The sequence below is a fragment of the Capricornis sumatraensis genome, chromosome 19 (genome assembly GCF_032405125.1).
Source record: "Capricornis sumatraensis isolate serow.1 chromosome 19, serow.2, whole genome shotgun sequence".
NCBI classification, from domain to species: domain Eukaryota; kingdom Metazoa; phylum Chordata; class Mammalia; order Artiodactyla; family Bovidae; genus Capricornis; species Capricornis sumatraensis.
This window is the reverse complement of record NC_091087.1, coordinates 74,688,622-74,706,967: the sequence shown is the minus strand read 5'-3', so window position 1 is coordinate 74,706,967 and position 18,346 is coordinate 74,688,622. Positions and strand designations below refer to the sequence as shown.

At 56.8% G+C, this 18,346-nt stretch overlaps 1 protein-coding gene across 1 annotated transcript; it reads right to left on the bottom strand.

Moving 5' to 3' along the window:
* Window positions 1-320: 320 nt before the first annotated feature.
* Window positions 321-16,537, bottom strand: LOC138095037 (exocyst complex component 3-like protein 4). Its single transcript, XM_068990998.1, is given in 14 exon segments — window positions 321-810; window positions 1,836-1,957; window positions 2,589-2,741; window positions 2,817-2,936; window positions 3,746-3,860; window positions 5,384-5,464; window positions 5,666-5,766; window positions 6,117-6,148; window positions 6,151-6,238; window positions 6,476-6,587; window positions 7,526-7,923; window positions 15,991-16,089; window positions 16,255-16,308; window positions 16,505-16,537. Coding segments are annotated over 14 exon segments (1,701 nt in total). The 3' UTR covers window positions 321-617.
* Between the last annotated feature and the right edge of the window lie 1,809 nt (window positions 16,538-18,346).

Genomic DNA, 18,346 nt, shown 5'->3' with positions numbered 1-18,346 from the left:
TTAGAACAGGACAGAGCAGTGCCCACCCTTGCAGGGCAATGCTCACTTAGCACGTGAGGCCAGGGGCCTCGGGAAACCAGGGTCAAAGTTTGTTTTGCTCTGTAACCACAGTGGTGGGCTTTCCCAATTCAGACTTGCCTCAGTCTCCCTGTTGGTACAGGGGGCAGGAAAAGGCAGTCAGCACAGAACCTCTGGCCAGCCCCTGGGTGCGTGGGGAGACAGACCTTCTGTCTGCAGTCAACTTGGCCCCGCGTCTCCTTAGACAGATAGCATTTTATTTCATGTTTATATTAAAATAAATACTCTGTTCTTCATTTTCACATTGGGGTGGTGCCGGTCAGTTAGGCACGGAGGCCTTCCCGGGTGGGCAGTACCAAAGGGAACTTCTGCACCAAACCCTCCTCCAAATGCCTGGAATGCCTCTCAGGCTTGCTGGCATGCCTGGCATGACCTCCCCTGGCCATCAGGAGGAGGAGGATGGACGGTCCCCCACGGGGGGCTTCAGGCCTGGGGCTGCACTGGGGCTGCCTCCCGGGTCCCCGGCTTGAGGCTCGGTCCCTAGGGGCAGGTGGCTGCCCCTCTATCCCCCGGGGCCGCCCCCTCTCAGGCCAGCAGCGCTAGATGCAGGTGACTAGCACGTCCACGCAGGTGCCCAACTTGATCTCCTCGAGGAGCACGCGGCCCCCGGCGGCCCCGGAGCCGCCCGCCTTGGCTGCAGCCCTCAGCACGGCCTGGGCGTGGCGCAGGAAGTGCTGGTTCCGACGGCGGCCCAGTCGGCGCAGTGCCAGGATGGCCAGCACGTGGTCCTGCCTGCAGAGACACGCGGGCCCCCGCTGCAGACTCGACAGCTCCAGTGACACCCCGGACCCCAGGGCGAGGGGGACCCCGTGGCTCGGACTGGAAGCGCTAGGGCACCCAGCATTCCTGGGGGGGTGCCTGGGTCTTGAAGGGTGCAAAGCCCGGCGGAGACGGGAAGAGGCAAGCCTGATGGGAACGGCCTCTGAGCCCCAGGCAGAGGTTCCGGAAACCTAGTGGACCTAGGGAGGCAGCAGGGGGCCGCCATGCCGCAATGCCAGGAGCGGGGCAGGCAGGGGAGTCAGAGCCTCTTCCCCTGAGAACCGTGCTGGGGAGCCCCGGCCCAGCGGCAAGCAGAGAGGCACGTGGGGTGGGAAGCTTGGCCCAGTGTGCTGCCCCTCCCGCCCCAAGCACCCCAAACAGCTGGAAGCACTGTCTCCCGCAGCCAGGGAGGGCCGGCCAGCCTGCGCAGGAAAACCCCGAGGGGCCAAAAGGGGAACCTTCCTCCTGTGCTCAGTTACTCTGAATCAAGGCCAAACAGATGCAGCGGGCTGGGATCAGAGGATTCTCAGATGGGGCGGGGCGGGGCAGGGGACCAGGAAGGGGCTAGGCCTGGGCTTTCTGTAGCCTCCCCATCCTGGAATCTCCAAGGCCATGGAGAGATTCAGCTGGGATTTCCACGTGACTCACAACCCCCCAACACACACCCTAGGATCAAAGCCTTCTTCCTGCTGGCAGGTCTCTGGGCTTCCAGAAAGGGCTTTCTCCCAGAGCTGGGGGCCTGTGCCTCCCCCTAAGACTCGCTGGAGGAAGGGTTCTGGCTCCCTTCAGACTCCAGGGACCACAAGACTGAATGAGGACGGTGAGATTAGAACAGCGGGGAAGGGCAGCGACGATCCCACCAAGGCCCCCACAGCCTGAGGGTCCGGGGCCTGCAGGTTGCGCTGCTGGCACCTGTGCACGGAGGCCGGTGCTAGTCCGAGCCCCGCCCCGAGGCCCCTCCCCGTCTCCCGTCCCAGAACCAGCTCCGGGGTAGGAACCTGATGTCGGGGTAGCTTCTGATGAGCGTCTCCAGGTGCCGCCTGATGTCGTCTTTGTGAGTCTCGCCCAGTATGTCAGCCACGCATGGGATAGCTTGGCCCAGCCACGTGGCCTGGGAGCCCTGCGGAGACGGAGACGCGGCGCGGTGGGCCACCCCCGCCCCCGCCTGCAGCCCCTCGGTGAGTGCCCGGTTTAGCCCTCCTGCAGCCACCACCGCGGCCCCACCGGGACTGCCTCCCGCCCCGCGGAAGGGGACGCGGCCCGGGCTCAGGGTTCCTCTTCCCTCCCCACCCCACGGCGCAGAGGAGGCTTTCCGTGTCTGCTCAGGCCGGTGAGCCCAGGCCCCACGGGGAAGGCCTGCCTGGCATCAGACGGGGAGTCGGGGACCAGCGGCCCAGATGAGGGGTGTCTGTGTGGGCAGGACATGCCTGAGCTCGCTCTGCTGGGGGTGGGGTGGAGGAGAGGTCCCACACAGTCCCCGCCCCTCAGACAGGGCTGCGACCCTCATCCCTCCCCTACACCCCCCACAAAGTACATGCAAATCAATGCAAATATATGCAACGTGTCCTCCCCACCTGGCCCGGCCCCAGCATGCGGAGAGTGCCTTGAATCCTTTGCCAAAGCCCACCCACCGGGGGGTCTCTAACAGGGGGGAGCTGAAATCAGACTGAGGGGTGCGCTGTTGGAGGGTCCATGGGCTGGAGAACCCCCAAGAAGGCCAGCGCCCCGGGGCAGTCGGGCGATGCTCCTACCAAGCCCTGGAAGGTGCTGCTGATGGCCTGCACCTTGAGGCCCATCTTCTGGGAGCCGCTCTGGTGGTCCACACCCCGGAGCCGCTCACGGGGTCGCAGCGCCTGCGCCAGGTACTGGCGGACAACGTAGCGGTGCACCTGCTGCAGAGTCTCCTGGGGGTAGAGGTCAGGGTCACCGGGAGAAGCCCTGGGCACGCCCCCACCAGCGCCCACCCCTGCCCCGGATACCTGGGCCAGGGGTGGGGCCATGTGCTCGAGGAGGCCCGAGAAGGCCACCACCTTGTCCATGAGGGGCTGCAGCAGGTCCTGGGTCAGCCAGGCCTTGGTGCACAGGGCCCTGAACAGCAGCTGGGGGCAGAGCGGTGGGCAGTCAGCCGAGGGCTGACCCCCAGCACCCACTAGACCCTCCCCTGGGGTCCGGGGGTCCTCCCCTCATGGCTCCGGACAGGGGCGATTCAGGCCAAAGGGCGAGCTGGCATCAGGAAGAAAGTCTGGGGAGCCGACCCCCTTCTCTACGGTATCTTGGGGACAGCCCCTGTCCTTGCTCTAGAGCTTTCCCTGATGAGAAATCTCTGAGACTGCCTCCTCCAGGCCGGCAGGCCCCGTGGGCATGGTTGGAGTTTGAGCCTCTAGCCAGCCCTTGCCTCGGGAGTCCTGGCGGCGCCTTGAGGGGCTGGATGAGGCACCATTCCCTAGATGCACCCGCTCTGTGGAGAGGGTCCTCAGAGAGTCTCAGAGTTCGTCTCTGAGAGGCGAGTGAAAGCGTTAGTCGCTTAGTCCTGTCCGACTCTTTGTGATCGCATGGACTGTACCTCTGTCAATGGGATTCTCCAGGCAAGTGTACTAGAATGGGTTGCCATCCCCTTCTCCAGGGGATCCTCCTCACCCAGGGATGGAATCTGGGTGTCCTGCAATTATAGGCGGATTCTTCACCAGCTGAGCCACCAGAGAAGCCCAGGGCGTGAAGGAAGAAGGCAGTTGTTCCCAACTGTTCTTGCTCAGCTGGGAACCTGTCTGGGTTCCCTGCCTGCCCCCGAAACACCACCCCAACACGCCCCTACGGTAAATGAGTGCTGTGACTTGGGCCCCCGGGCTCCAGGACACAGGGCGCACCTGCTGGGCAAGGAAAGTGGGGAGAGAAGGGCCCGCCCCCTCACCTGCACAGTGCCCTGAAAGCCCTGGAGCAGCCGCTTCTGAAAGGCTCGGGTGGCAGCCCCCAGGGCCTTCTCCAGCTCTCCAAAGCTTTCTGGGAACTTGGCCAGAAGGTGAGTCCTGGGGAGGGGGAGGGGCCAGGATTGGGGAAAGCGGGCAAGGGCTCACGGCCTGGCATACAGCCGTGAAGGCTGGGTGCCACCCCAGCTCCGATCACTCAGACTATAGTGTGAAGGGCAGCCCCCTGGGGCGGCACAGTGGAGAAGCCCTGGGAACGGTCATGTGAGGGGGCGGCAGTGCGCCCGGGAGCCGAGCACGGAGGGGTGGGCCAGGGGAGTGTCGAGGTCCCACTGCATGGCAGGGCCCCTGTGGCAGGGCTGAGCCAGACCTCATCCCTCCTGGCGACAGAACAGTGCAGCACAGCCCCTCCTATCAGACGCTCGGGATAGTTGCTCAGTCGAGTCTGACTCTGTGACCCCATGGGCGGTAGCCCGCCAGGCTCCTCTGTCCATGGGATTCTCCAGGCCAGAATACTGGAGTGGGTTTCCATTCCCGTCTCCAGAGGATCTTCCCTACCTGGGGATTGAACCCAGGTCTTCTACATTGCAGGTGGATTCTTTATCCTCTGAGCTCCCAGGGAAGCCCTTTGAGCCTCATAACTGCCTCTCCAAATATCACAATGTCCCCATTTCATCATTGAGGAGACAGGGCTAGGCTCTCCAAGTTTGCAGCCCAGGGACACAGAAAGTGAAGTCTCTCAGTCGAGTCCAACTCTTTGTGACCCCATGGACTGTAGCTCGCCAGGCTCCTCCATCCATGGGATTTTCCTGGCAAGAGTACTGGAGTGGGTTGCCATTTCCTTCTTCAGAAAGGCAGGGACACAGAAAGGCAGGCTAAATTTCTATCAGGGCTTGACCAGAGATGGCCTACACCAGAGTCCCCTGTGCCCAGGACCAGGCTGGCACAGTCTAGGGACAGAAGAGTGTTAGTGAGCCAGCGCCTTATCACGGTCGTACTTTGGGTTCCCAGATCCAACAAGTACTGCCTGCGTGACTGTCGACCAGTGGCGATGCCTTTCTGAGCCCCCACACTGCATTCCCGTCTGTCTGTGGGGACATCACGCCATCAGCAGTAGCTGATGCTTCTTCAGTTGGAGACACTATGGCTTTGCCTGGGGCCGAAGGCTCTGGCAGCCCACAGGGGAGGGCCACTGCCCCTTGGAGGCAGAGGAACCCAGTCCCTGGCACCAGCAAGGCCCTGGGGGTTGGGGAAGGGGTGGGGGGAGTGTAAGGGCAGGCTTCCAAGAAGAGAGAGGGTCCTTCAAAGTAAGGAGGCTGAGCGGGATGAAGGGAGGAGAGAATGGAGCCCTGGGTGGCAGGGATGAGCTGGGCAAGGGTGGCTGGAACCTCGGCCTCTGCTCAGCCCTGAAGCTCCCTGCGTCCCTGCCAGGGCCTCAGCTCTGCGGGGCCAAGAGAGGACCCCACGGAGGGGGCGACGGGGCGGGGACGAGCACGGAGACGGAGTCCCCTCCGGAGGCCTCCAGGCAAGGCCACCAAGGGGCCGCAGGGGCGCTGTCTGCGTCGTGGTTCCCAGGGCTCGCGCGCCCCCTGCCGGTCGCGCCTGGCACCGCGGAACAAACCCACCTGAGCTCTTCGCTGGCATTGATGCTGGCGCACACGTGAGGCTCGCTCACCGCCCCGGATTCCAGAAAAGTCTTCTCGAACCTGGGGGGCGGGGTACGCAGGGGCCTTGGAGACTCTCCCCGGCTGCTAAAACCCCGAGCCCGCCCTCCAGGCTTCTCCCTCCCAGTTGTCTGGAATCTCGGATTCCGAGGTAATGGGATGGGTGGGTCCTCCCCAGGGACAACCAGCGTCCACACCCTGGCCACCCCGCCCACCACATCCCGGCCCAGGATTCGCCCGCACCTGTGCAGGAAAAGCCCCAGCGCCCGCGCGCAGATCCGCAACGTGGTGGCCTCCAGTTCTGCGGAGATGGCGCCGGCCGCCTTCACGTGCTCCGCCACGAGCTGCGAGCGAGCACGTCTGAGTACTGGATCCCGATGGCCCCAGCGCCCAATCGTGGCGCAGGGACGTCTCCACACTCCCCGCTCTGCCTCCCAGTCTCGGCTCCGACTTCCAGGGGCCCCGATTTCCAGAGGGTCAGCCCTCCCAGCTCCGCACAACGACGGGGTCCTGCCCGCTACGCTGGGAGTTGTGGCCTCGCGCTCCCAGCTTGGCCATGAGACTCGAGACTTCTGACCGCGCCCCACGTGGGGCCTCAGGCTCCCGTTCGATGGGGAGAGGCTGTTGTGACTGTGTCTTATAAGAGAGTCTCCACCGCCAGAGGCCCAAACCCACGGCCTTCCCTCCGGCGCACCATGCAGACGTCGAAGGACAGCGGCGTGTGCAGAGGCCCTGAAGCTCTTCGGGCGCCTCCGCAGCCGCCCAGCGACTCTGCTCCAGCTGCAGGATGCCATCGAAGCAGCTCTCGATCTTGGTCTGTGCGGGCCAGGGAAGGGGCCGCGGTGAGACCCTCCCAGGAGGGAGACCCCCTACCTCCAAGCCCTAGGGCACGCCCTTGGTGACAAGGGCACCCCTGCCGGGACACAGGCCCACGCCCGAGGCCGTAGAGCGGAGAGGCTCGGACCCTGGGCACTGCGCCTCCCTACCCCGCTGGCATTGACCACCCTCTACCTGGACCCCGCCCCCTTCGGCCCGGCCCCGCCCTGGTCTCACCTCTGGGAAGCTGGTGTAGTCGTCTTCCAGACGGGCCCAGAAGTCCAGTGCCAGGAGCGGGGGCAGCGGCTCCGAGGGCAGAGCCTGGTCCTGGGAGCCCAGGAAATCAGGACTGGAAGGCAGGGCGGGGCCTGAAGGTCTGGGCGGGACTCTGATGCGGCCGCGGCTGCACCCACTGCCCTCTGCCTTGGCTCAAAGCCTAATGCCATCGCTGTGAGGCCCGGAATCAGGGCTTCCGTTCACACGCCCGGCACCCCAGCCCGCCCTCCGGGATTCCGTGCCAAGCGCCTATCCACTCGGTTTCCCACCTCAGGATTTCCTGGCTAAGCAGTCGGCGGAGCGTGCCCCGAAAGCATAAAGAAGGCAGTCCGGATGGACCTCGACCAGCTTGCTTCGGGAGTGACCTCCACCCTCTCGCTCGGGGTTCAGCCAAATTGAGCTCTAAACGCCCCCAGGACCTTGCAGTTCAGGGTCCAGCTAGGATCCAGCCCACACCGGGGCGGGCGCCTGTCTGCAGCCACGCAGAATATTAAGGAGCCCAGCACTTTGGCGCCCCTCCAACTGCCCGCCTGCCTGGGGAGCTGGGGAGCTCTCAGGGGCTCGGGGGACCCACCCCATCACGTTCTGCAGAGCCCTGAACCGAGGTGTCCATCCAAAGCAAGAGTGGGGGTGAAAGCCAGCCCTCAAGAGCGCGGTGAGCCGTGGTTGTGTCCAGCCTGGAGGGGGCGCCCGTGGCCAGTTCACTCAAAGGCCCCGCGTGGACCAGGGGGGACTCCCTGGGCTCGCCGCCTCGGAAGCAACCCCGCCCATAGCGCTTTCCAGCTTCTGAACCGAGAGGGAGAGCACCAGTGTCTGGGAGGGGGAGGAGAGAATGTCAAAGGGCTCCCGGATCTGGGACCTTGGGTGCCTAACAGCCAGCACTCTCCCGGGGAGGAAAAGGAGAAAGGTGCCCTGTGCCCTTCAGAGCAGGTTCCGGAAGGCCTCGCGGGCGGGCAGTGCCAGCCCCTCCTCGCCCTCGCCCCACCCCCCGGCCGCCGGCCCGGGCCTCACCTGCTGTAGACGCTGGCGGCCCAGTCCAGCAGCACGTAGAGCTGCTCGCAGCCGCGGGCGTCGTGCGCGAGCTCCTGGAGGCGCCCGGCCACCGCGCCGTGGAAGGCACGCAGGTAGGCCTCCCACGCCGGGAAGCCGGCGGCCGCGTAAGCGGGGTGCACCTCCCGCTGCACCTTCTGCAGGTCGCGGCGAACCAAAGCGCCGAGCTCGGCCAGGAGCCGCGCCAAGTCGGGGGGGGGGGGCAGCGTCGGCCCCCCCTGGGCCTCTCTGGCGCCCTCCTGCCCCACGGCTTCCTCCCAGTACTGGCGCTTCTGCTCAAAGCGGAGCTCAACGGCCCCCGAGGAGGACGTCCACCCCTTTCCCTGGATGTCCCAGCACTGGACGGGGGTGGGGTCAGGCTGAAAGGGCCGGCCCAGGCCACCGGGGGCTTATCGAGGCCTTGCAGCCCACGGGGAAGGCTGTGGGAGGGGCCTTGGTTCTATATTTAACGAGGGGCTGGAGGCTCCTAACTCCGATTCTCACCCATCGATCTTCTCCCCGCTGCCCCTCATAGAGGACTGGGAGGGGGTCTCCAGGGCGTGGGGGCTTGGGCTTGGGCCCTCACCACCCCCAGGCTCCCTCAGGTTCTGCTCACTCCCTACCCCCTTTCAGCCCCTCCTGCTGTTGGGGAAAAAGAAGAGAAACTTCTTGGCCTGCTGGGACCTCCCACCCTCCCCACTGTGTAAAGACAAGTTCAAGGTGGTGGGGAGCCAGCAAGTTCTCACTTCAGTCCAGGGAACTAGGGCCCAAAGGTGGGCAGGACCTGCTGAAGTCACTGACCAACCAGAGGCTGAGCCACCCCCCTTTCCCCGGCCACCCCCACCAGGGGGACAAAGGCCAGGTTGGAGCCAGCACCTGACCCTTGGGTGATATTGGGCCGGAGCGGCCTCTCTGCAGGCCTCAGTGTGCCTGGGGTGATTGACACCAGGATGGGCAGGGCCCAGCCCCTAACCCACCCCCCTTCCCCGCACCTGCCAGCAAGATGTCCGTCTAGGGGCAGACATGCAGGGGGTTGCTGAGGCCTATCTTCCTCTCCCAGAGGCGGCTGAGCAGCTGGAAGGAGGCTGTCCCGAGGGAGGGGCCGGCCCAGGTGCTTCCTTCGAGCCTTATCAGCCCCGCCCTGGCCACAGGTCATGGTTCCCCCAGATGCCAGGACTCAGGGACCATGCCCTCAGGTCAGCCCCGACACAGCAGGGAGCATTGTGCCAGCGGCTGTCTGACCCCGCCGCCCCCCACCTCCCACAGTGCCCCACAGTGCCCAGCAGGGGCAGGAGTGGTGATGAAGGAGCCATTCGAGGGGGGCCCAGCCTGCCCTGCTCTGGGCTCTGTCTCCAGGGAGTGTGGGGGCAGGACAAGCCAGCCTACCTTGGTTGGCAAGAGCTCACATTTAGTAAGCACCTACTGTATGCTCGGTCCAATGCCTGGCCCTGTTAGATCCCCATGACAACAAAGTGACAGGGTGACATTCTCCCCACTTGATAGATAAGGAAACAGGCTCAGAGAGGGGCAGGGTCTTGCCTTAAGCCACACAGCTCAGGGGCGGGGAGTCAGGACCAGCCCAGGTCTGGCTAGGAACCTGGGAGCAGGTGCTGAACCCTGTCTCCCAGTAGCAGCAGCCCAGCGTTGCTGCCCAGGGAACCCTTTCTTCTGGCAGAGGGTCTGAAGATGGGCAGGCTGCCAGATGCCCGGAGTGGCTTCAGACCTGAAGTTCTCCACGAAGCCTAGGGGAAAATTCTGGGGGAAGAGGGGCAGCTGGCGGCTGGGTCTCACGGGAGGTAACAGAGGCAGATGCTTGAAACCCAGCCACCCTGCCTGACCACCTCGTCCCAAAGCCTATCGAGGCCCCCTGGTGTTCCCTCTGCCCCCTGCTCCCTGAACCCTGCTTCAGCAGCTTCCCAAGTCATTCTTGACCTTCAGGAGGCACCAGTCAATCACGTCATTCTCCTGCTTTAAACCCTTTCGTGGCTCCCCACAGCCTGGCATTTGAAGCCGCCCTCGCCCCCATCATGGTCTGAACTTCCTCCAGCCTCGTGGCCGGGCCTCCTGGGCCTGCACCCAGCCCGGCTCCCGGCTTCTGCTCAGGCAGCTCCTCCTCCCAGCCTCTCCCTCTGCTCCCCAGCGCTGACCTGGATTTCAGAAGCTGGGGTGCACTCGTCTCCACCTCCCAGCAGACCGTGGGCTGTGCTGTGTCGCCTGCCTGCTCATCAGGCCCCGGACTGGCTCCCTGGAGATGGGGCCACCTCACTGGCCTGGGCACCTCTGTCCATCCACCCCTCCTTAGTGCCCAGAGGCAGCCTGCGGGGGCAGTGAGCCTTCAGTGTGAGGATCACCCCTGCCTGTGCGGGCCCTCTTGGGTATCAGGCTGGTGTCTTCTGGGCTGCAGAGTCCCTGCTGACTCTGCCGTGGCCCCGTCCCGGACCTGCCTCCCCAGCCATGGGGCCTCTTCCTGGCTCTCTCTCTCTGTCTGTTGCCCTGAGTGTTCAGAGGCCCTGGCCCCTGCACCTTGGCATCAGCTGAGCTTCAGGAGCCAGGAGACGCAGGCCTGGGCTGCGCCCTGAGGCCCATGATCTCCAGGTCAGGGTATCGCGCCCACTGCAGGGCCAGTAACAGGGGTGGGAACACCACCCAGAAGCCATGCTTACTGGAAGCTCCCACCTGAGGCCACCCTATCTGTGACCAAGTCACGTCTGAGCTCCCCTCACCACTGGGTATCTCCACCCTAGCTTCTACCCACTTTCCCCAGACCCGCCCTCCTATAGCACCTCTTCCCACGTATTCCATCGCAGTCCCAATCTTTCCACCTCCCCAGGGCCTGGGCCATCACCCCATCCTTCAAAGCTCCAAAGTAGCCACCTGGGGCAGAGGACTGCGTCTCCCTCGTACCTCCCACCCGTCATCCCCCCATCACCTGGTCACAGGTCCTACCTGTACTCCTTCCTAGACCCCCTGGATTCCATCTCCTTAGAGGGGTCGGGGGTCTTGCCAAAATATAATCCTCCCTTAAAGCCCTTCTCTTCGGGTAAGATTCTTCTGAAATAAGGAAGAAGACAAGCATGTGTGCTCTCAGCATTCAACATTTGCCTAGAAGATCTAATTAAGTCAATAAAGCAAGAAAAATGAATAAGAGGTATAAATATTGGGAAGGACCTGATAAAAATGTCATTATTTGGAGTTGATGGATTACCTGCTTAGAAATAGCTTTCTTAAACTCCAGAAAAGCCTATTTTTAAAAAGTTCTTAACCGGACATGGAACAATGGACTGATTCAAAATTGGGAAAGGAGTATGTCAAGGCTGTATATTGTCACCCTGCTTATTTAATGTCTAAGCAGAGTCCATCGTGTGAAATGCTGGGCTGGATGAAGCACAACTGGAATCAAGACTGTCGGGAGAAATATCGATAAACTCAGCTACGCAGATGACACCACCCTTATGGCAGAAGGTGAAGAGGAACTAAAGAGTGTCTTGATGAAGGTGAAAGAGAGTGGAAAAACTGGCTTAAAATTCAGCATTCAAAATACGAAGGTCATGCCATCCTGTTCCATCACTCCATGGCAAATAGACGGGGAAAATGGAAACAGCGACAGACTATTTTCTTGGGCTCCAAAATCACTGCAGATGGTGACTGTAGCCGTGAAATTAAAAAACGCTTGGTCTTTGGAAGAAAGGCTATGACAAACCTAGACAGCATATTAAAAAGCAGAGACATTATTTGCTGACAAATGTCTGTAGACTCAAACCTATGACTTTCCCAGTAGTCATGTATGGATGTGAGAATTTGGACCACAAAAAAGGCTGAGTGGCGAAGAATTGATGCTTTTGAACTGTGGTGTTGGAGAAGACTCTTGAGTCCCTTGGACTGTAAGGAGATCAAAACCATCAATCCTAAAGGAGATCAATCCTGAATAACTATTGGAAGGATTGATGCTGAAGGTGAAGCTCGAATACTTTGGCCACCTGATGCAAAGAGTTAGAAAAGACCCTGGTGCTGGGAAAGACTGAAGGCAGGAGGAGAAGAGGATGACAGAGGATGAGATAGTTGGATGGCATCGCCGACTCAATGGACATAAATCTGAGCAAACGCCGGGCGATGGTGAAGGACGGGGAGGCCTGGCGTGCTGCATCCATGGGGTCGCAGAGTCGGACACGACTGAGCGACTGAACAACAACAACAAAGAGGCGCTTAAAGCCTCCCTTCTTGAGGCTTCCTGGTGGCTCAGTGGGAAAGGATCCACCTGCCAATGCAAGAGAGGTGGGTTCGATCCCTGACCCGGCAAGATCCCATCTGCTGCGGGGCAACTAAGCCCTTGCACCCCAACTATCGAGCCTGCACCCCGGAGGCCGGAACTGCAACTACTGAAGCCCGCGTGCCTAGGCCCCGTGCTCCACAGCAGAAGAGACCACTGAAATGAGAGCGGCCTGCCCGCCACAACAGAGCGCAGCCCCCGCTGGCCAGAGCTGGAGAAAAGCCCTGCAGCAATGAAGACCCAGCATAGCCAAAAACGAATACATAAGAACCAATTTAAAAAGGCTTCCCTTAATACAGCAACAAAAGATAGCCCTTGTCCCCACCCCGCGCTGCCGTCACCCTCAGGAGAAGCACACCCTCCTCCTTAGCGCGGCATTCAAGGAAGCACCTGGCCCGATGTCGGGAGCCGCGTTAGGCATTACTGACAGAATGGAGGCACGGCCCCAAACCCCTCTCCTCATTCCACAGGCACGGACCCGGGATGAAGGAGTTAGGCCTTGTGATTCTGACTTGTTCTTTCCTTTCTTCGGTTGAGTTGACTGGAAAGAATGTTAAGGTGATTATTGTGCTTGACAGAAGCATGAGAAAGCACAAAGCCTTCTACACTTGTGCCCAGAAAATAATCTATAAAATAACCATTGACACTTGTTCAAGGATCTTTACAAAGAATGTCCCGGGATGAGCACATGGGCCACAGCTTGAGGCCATGGGAAAGATTATTATCTGAGACCTATTTGTGAGGGGAATGTTTATGGCCAAAGAAGTTTGCTGAGTTTAGGGTTTAGGATTAATTAGGACTAGCTAGAAGCCTTTTTAGGAGATGATGATCTTAAGATGCTAGGGGCAAACAGGATTTAGGAAGATAAGAGATAAACTAAGAAATGTAGCATGTTCAGTTCAGTTCAGTTGCTCAGTCGTGTCTGACTCTTTGCAACCCCATGAATCGCAGCACGCCAGGCCTCCCTGTCCATCACCAACTCCCGGAGGTCACTCAGACTCAAGACCATCAAGTCAGTGATGCCATCCAGCCATCTCATCCTCTGTCGTCCCCTCCTCCTCCTGCCCCCAATCCCTCCCAGCATCAGAGTCTTTCCCAATGAGTCAACTCTTCGCATGAGGTGGCCAAAGTACTGGAGCTTCAGCTTTAGCATCATTCCTTCCAAAGAAATCCCAGGGCTGATCTCCTTCAGAATGGATTGGTTGGGTCTCCTTGCAGGCCAAGGGACTCTCAAGAGTCTTCTCCAACGCCACAGTTCAAAAGCATCAATTCTTCGGCGCTCGGTCTTCTTCACAGTCCAACTCTCACATCCATACATGACCACAGGAAAAACCATAGCCTTGACTAGACGGACCTTAGTTGGCAGAGTAATGTCTCTGCTTTTGAATATGCTATCTAGGATGGTCACAACTTTCTTTCCAAGGAGTAAGCGTCTTTTAATTTCATGGCTGCAGTCACCATCTGCAGTGATTTTGGAGCCCCCAAAAATAAAGTCTGACACTGTTTCCACTGTTTCCTCATCTATTTCCCATGAAGTCATGGGACCAGACACCATGATCTTCGTTTTCTGAATGTTGAGCTTTAAGCCAACTTTTTCACTCTCCTCTTTCACTTTCATCAAGAGGCTTTTTAGCTCCTCTTCACTTTCTGCCATAAGGTTGGTGTCATCTGCATATCTGAGGTTATTGATATTTCTCCTGGCAATCTTGATTCCAGCTTGTGTTTCTTCCAGTCCAGCGTTTCTCATGATGTACTCTGCATAGAAGTTAAATAAGCAGGGTGGCAATACACAGCCTTGAAGTACTCCTTTTCCTTTTTGGAACCAGTCTGTTGTTTCAGGTCCAGTTCTAACTGTTGCTTCCTGACCTGCATACAGATTTCTCAAGAGGCAGGTGGTGGTCTGATATTCCCATCTCTCTCAGAATTTTCCACAGTTTATTGTGATCCACATAGTCAAAGGCTTTGGCATAGTCAATAAAGCAGAAATAGATGTTTTTCTGGAACTCTATTGCTTTTTCCATGATCCATGATCCAGCGGATGTTGGCAATTTGATCTCTGGTTCCTCTGCCTTTTCTAAAACCAGCTTGACCATCAGGAAGTTCACGGTTCACGTATTGCTGAAGCCTGGCTTGGAGAATTTTGAGCACTACTTTACTAGCATATGAGATGAGTGCCATTGTGCAATAGTTTGAGCATTGTTTGGCACTGCCTTTCTTTGGGATTGGAATGAAAACTGACCTTTTCCAGTCCTGTGGCCACTGCTGAGTTTTCCAAATTTGCTGGCATATTGAGTGCAGCACTTCCACAGCATCATCTTTCAGGATTTGAAATAGCTCAACTGGAATTCCATCACCTCCACTAGCTTTGTTCGTAGTGATGCTTTCTGAGGCTGACCTGACTTCACCTTCCAGGATGTCTGGCTCTAGGTGAGTGATCTCAGCATCGTGATTCTCTGGGTCATGAAGATCTTTTTTGTACAGTTCTTCTGTGTATTCTTGCCACCTCTCCTTAGTATCTTCTGCTTCTGTTAGGTCCATACCATTTCTGTCCTTTATTGAGCCCATCTTTGCATGGAATGTTCCCTTGGTATCTCTAATTTTCTTGAAGAGATCTCTAGTCTTTCCCATTCTGTTGTTTTCCTCTATTTATTTGCACTGATTGCTGAATAAGGCTTTCTTATCTCTTCTTGCTATTCTTTGGAACTCTGCATTCAGATGCTTATATCTTTCCTCTTCTCCTTTGCTTTTTGCTTCTCTTCTTTTCACAGCTATTTGTAAGGCCTCCCCAGACAGCCATTTTGCTTTTTGCATTTCTTTTCCATGGGGATGGTCTTGATCCCTGTCTCCTGTACAGTGTCACGAACCTCATTCCATAGTTCATCAGGCACTCTATCTATCAGATCTAGTCCCTTAAATCTATTTCTCACTTCCACTGTATAATCATAAGGGATTTGATGGAGGTCATACCTGAATGGTCTAGTGGTTTTCCCTACTTTCTTCATTTTAAGTCTGAATTTGGCAATAAGGAGTTCATGATCTGGGCCACAGTCAGCTCCTGGTCTTGTTTTTGTTGACTGTATAGAGCTTCTCCATCTTTGGCTGCAAAGAATATAATCAATCTGGTTTCGGTGTTGACCATCTGTTCATGTCCATGTGTAGAGTCTTCTCTTGTGCTGTTGGAAGAGGGTGTTTGCTATGACCAGTGCATTTTCTTGGCAAAACTCTGTTAGTCTTTGCCCTGCTTCATTCCACATTCCAAGGCCAAATTTGCCTGTTACTCCAGATGTTTCTTGACTTCCTACTTTTGCATTCCAGTCCCCTATAATGAAAAGGACATCTTTTTTGGGTGTTAGTTCTAAAAGGTCTTGTGGGTCTTCATAGAACTGTTCAACTTCAGCTTCTTCAGCGTTACTGGTTGGGGAATAGACTTGGATTACCGTGATATTGAATGGTTTGCCTTGGAGATGAACAGAGATCATTCTGTCGTTTTTGAGATTGCATCCAAGTACTGCATTTCGGACTCTTTTGTTGACCATGATGGCGACTCCATTTCTTCTGAGAGATTCCTGCCTGCAGTAGTAGATATAATGGTCATCTGAGTTAAATTCACCCATTCCAGTCCATTTTAGTTTGCTGATTCCTAGAATGTTGATGTTCAGTCTTGCCATCTCCTGTTTGACCACTTCCAATTTGCCTTGATTCATGGCCCTGACATTCCAGGTTCCTATGCAATATTGCTCTTTACAGCATCGGACCTTGCTTCTATCGCCAGTCAAATCCACAGCTGGGTATTGTTTTTGCTTTGGCTCCGTCCCTTCATTTTTTCTGGAGTTATTTCTCTACCGATTTCCAGTAGCATATTGGGCACCTACTGACCTGGGGAGTTCCTCTTTCAGTATCCTATCATTTTGCCTTTTCATACTGTTCATGGGGTTCTCAAGGCAAGAATACTGAAGTGGTTTGCCATTCCCTTCTCCAGTGGACCACATTCTGTCAGACCTCTCCACCATGACCCGCCCGTCTTGGGTTGCCCGGCAGCCATGGCTTAGTTTCATTGAGTTAGAGAAGCCTGTGGTTCTAGCGTGATTCAATTGACTAGTTTTCTGTGAGTATGGTTTCAGTGTGTCTGCCCTCTGATGCCCTCTTGCAACACCTACCATCTTACTTGGGTTTCTCTTACCTTGGGCGTGGTGTATCTCTTCAAGACTGCTCCAGCAACGCGCAGCCGCTGCTCCTTACTTTGGATGAGGGGTATCTCCTCAATGCCACCCTTCCTGACCTTCAATGTGGGACAGCTCCTCTAGGCCCTCCTGCACTGGTGCAGCCACTGCTCCTTGGACGTTAGGTTGCTCCTCCCGGCCGCCGTCCCTGGCATCGGGCGCAGGGTGGCTCCTCTTGGCCGCTGCCCTTCGGGCATGGGTTCCTCCCAGCTTCTACCCCTCACCTTGTACGTGGGGTAGCTCCTCTCGGCCACGCTTCGTGCGCTGGTCGCAGCTGCCTGCGCTTAGTGCGCCGGTCGCAGCCGCCTGCGCTTAGTGCGCCGGTCGCAGCCACCTGCGCTTAGTGTCATTAAAGGAAAAGAAATAGAAACAGTAGAAGTAACAGCATCAGTTCAGTTCAGCTCAGTCACTCAGTCGTGTCCGATTCTTTGCAACCCCATGAATCGCAGCACGCCAGGCCTCCCTGTCCATCACCAACTCCTGGAGTTCACTCAGGTTCTCGTTCATCGAGTCAGCATATAGGTCACCAAAGTGGGCCGACAACCTACATCCAGACTTAACAGCGCTGGGAAGTCCCTCCTTAGCAGCAATCTACAGTCCCAACTGGGAAAGGGTCCTGGGTGGTGTGCCCACCCCACGGGTGAAACTTCCAGTCGCCATTGTGGGGGCTCCTGCTTATATTCTCAGGCCACAAATGGATATCATCATCAGTTTGCAGGGCAAAAATGCAGCTCTGGTGTTTTCTTTAACTTTTACAATGCTCTTTGTTTTACCTAGTGATTCATAGGCCTTCTTAGACCCCGGGGGCTGGCCAGGCCCTCAGGAACTTAAGAGATTCTGAGGCCCACTTCCTTTCTCACGTCTTGGCTTGCTGGTAACAAGTGGTGTGCTTGCAGACGCACATGCAGTCCAGGCAGGGTCCAGGCAAGGTCTGAAGTGGGTAGAGGCCTGCTTCCCTACATTTTTTTTTTTTTTTTTACTATTAATTTGTTTATTCTTACTTTTAAATTTATTTTGCTTCACCGAGTCTTAGTCGCAGCATGTGGGGTGTAGTTCCCGGACCAGGGATCGAACCCAGGCAACCTGCATTGGGAGCGCAGAGTCTTAGCCACTGGACCATGAGGGAAGTTCCTCTCCTGCTGAGGTCCAGCCCCTGCAGGATCCAGGAGTACCCTCAGGATGAACGGCATCAGTGAATAAATGAATGAATGAATGAGAGAGGAAAGAATAGAAGCTGATATTCCTTGTTTTACACTGAAAGGCAATAAAGCCCCAGACAAGGGACTTGCTCTGTTCATGGAGGCCACAGGCACCCTGTCGCCAGAGTGAAGACGCAGAGCACCTTCTCGATCGGGTCTTAGAAGCCCAGGCAGGAAAGTGAATGCAGAGAGCCTCTATGGTCCAAGGGATCAGCCTGAAGAAGAGAGGGAGGGAGAGAGAGAGAGAGAATGACACGGGGTGACCCAGCTTTGGTGAGCAAGGCCCATAACTTTATTTTCAAAAGGAACTTTTATACCTTGACTTGTACATAGAGGGAAATGAAAGATGCAAAGTCATGCCGAGTCAGCCCAGACATTACATCTGTTTGTCTTTATCGAAACCGGGATTTTTTTCTGCAAACCTTTCCCATAGACAATGTTGTGTACATTATCTTCTGGCCTTGGAGGCCTGTGAACCTTTTATGGCCCTCTTTTGATAAAGGCTGCCCAACCAGAAAACTTATTTTTCCTTGAAATGTTTTGTCTTTATATTTCTAATCTATGTCAGCCTCAGAAAGTATTAAACAGAGTTCCATTCTCACGGAGTAAAGGTGCAGTCACAACAAAGGAAGAACCAATTAGCTCAAAGGTCCGATGTGGTTAATTCCAAGGTTACTGCTTGTTTTTCTTAAATTCCAACTACATGAACTGTTGCACTCTTAAGTGCACAGTGGATAAGAGATATGGGAACTTAGCAGCAAGCATTGGCTCAACACTGAAATCCTACACCAGCACTATTCTAAAAGCTTTTAACTCTTTGAAAGGCTCTATATTTTTAGAATGTTTAGGCTTCCCGTGCCTCTCACGGTTGGGAGGCTGTGAACAATCACAGGTGTAGCTGCAAGAGTCTGGATAAACCTGTCAGGCAAGCTATAAAGGCATCAGCAGGGTTTGATTTGAAATACTCCTTTCATGTCCAGGAGACTTATTCGCTAGAGCCCTAAATTGATTTTCTCCAGAAAAAAGGTGGTCAGGGATAGCCCCCTGTTAATGTCAGAAGAGTTGATGAAAGGCACAAAATAGACAGATTCTGGTTTTGGGGTAGATGCTTGAGCAG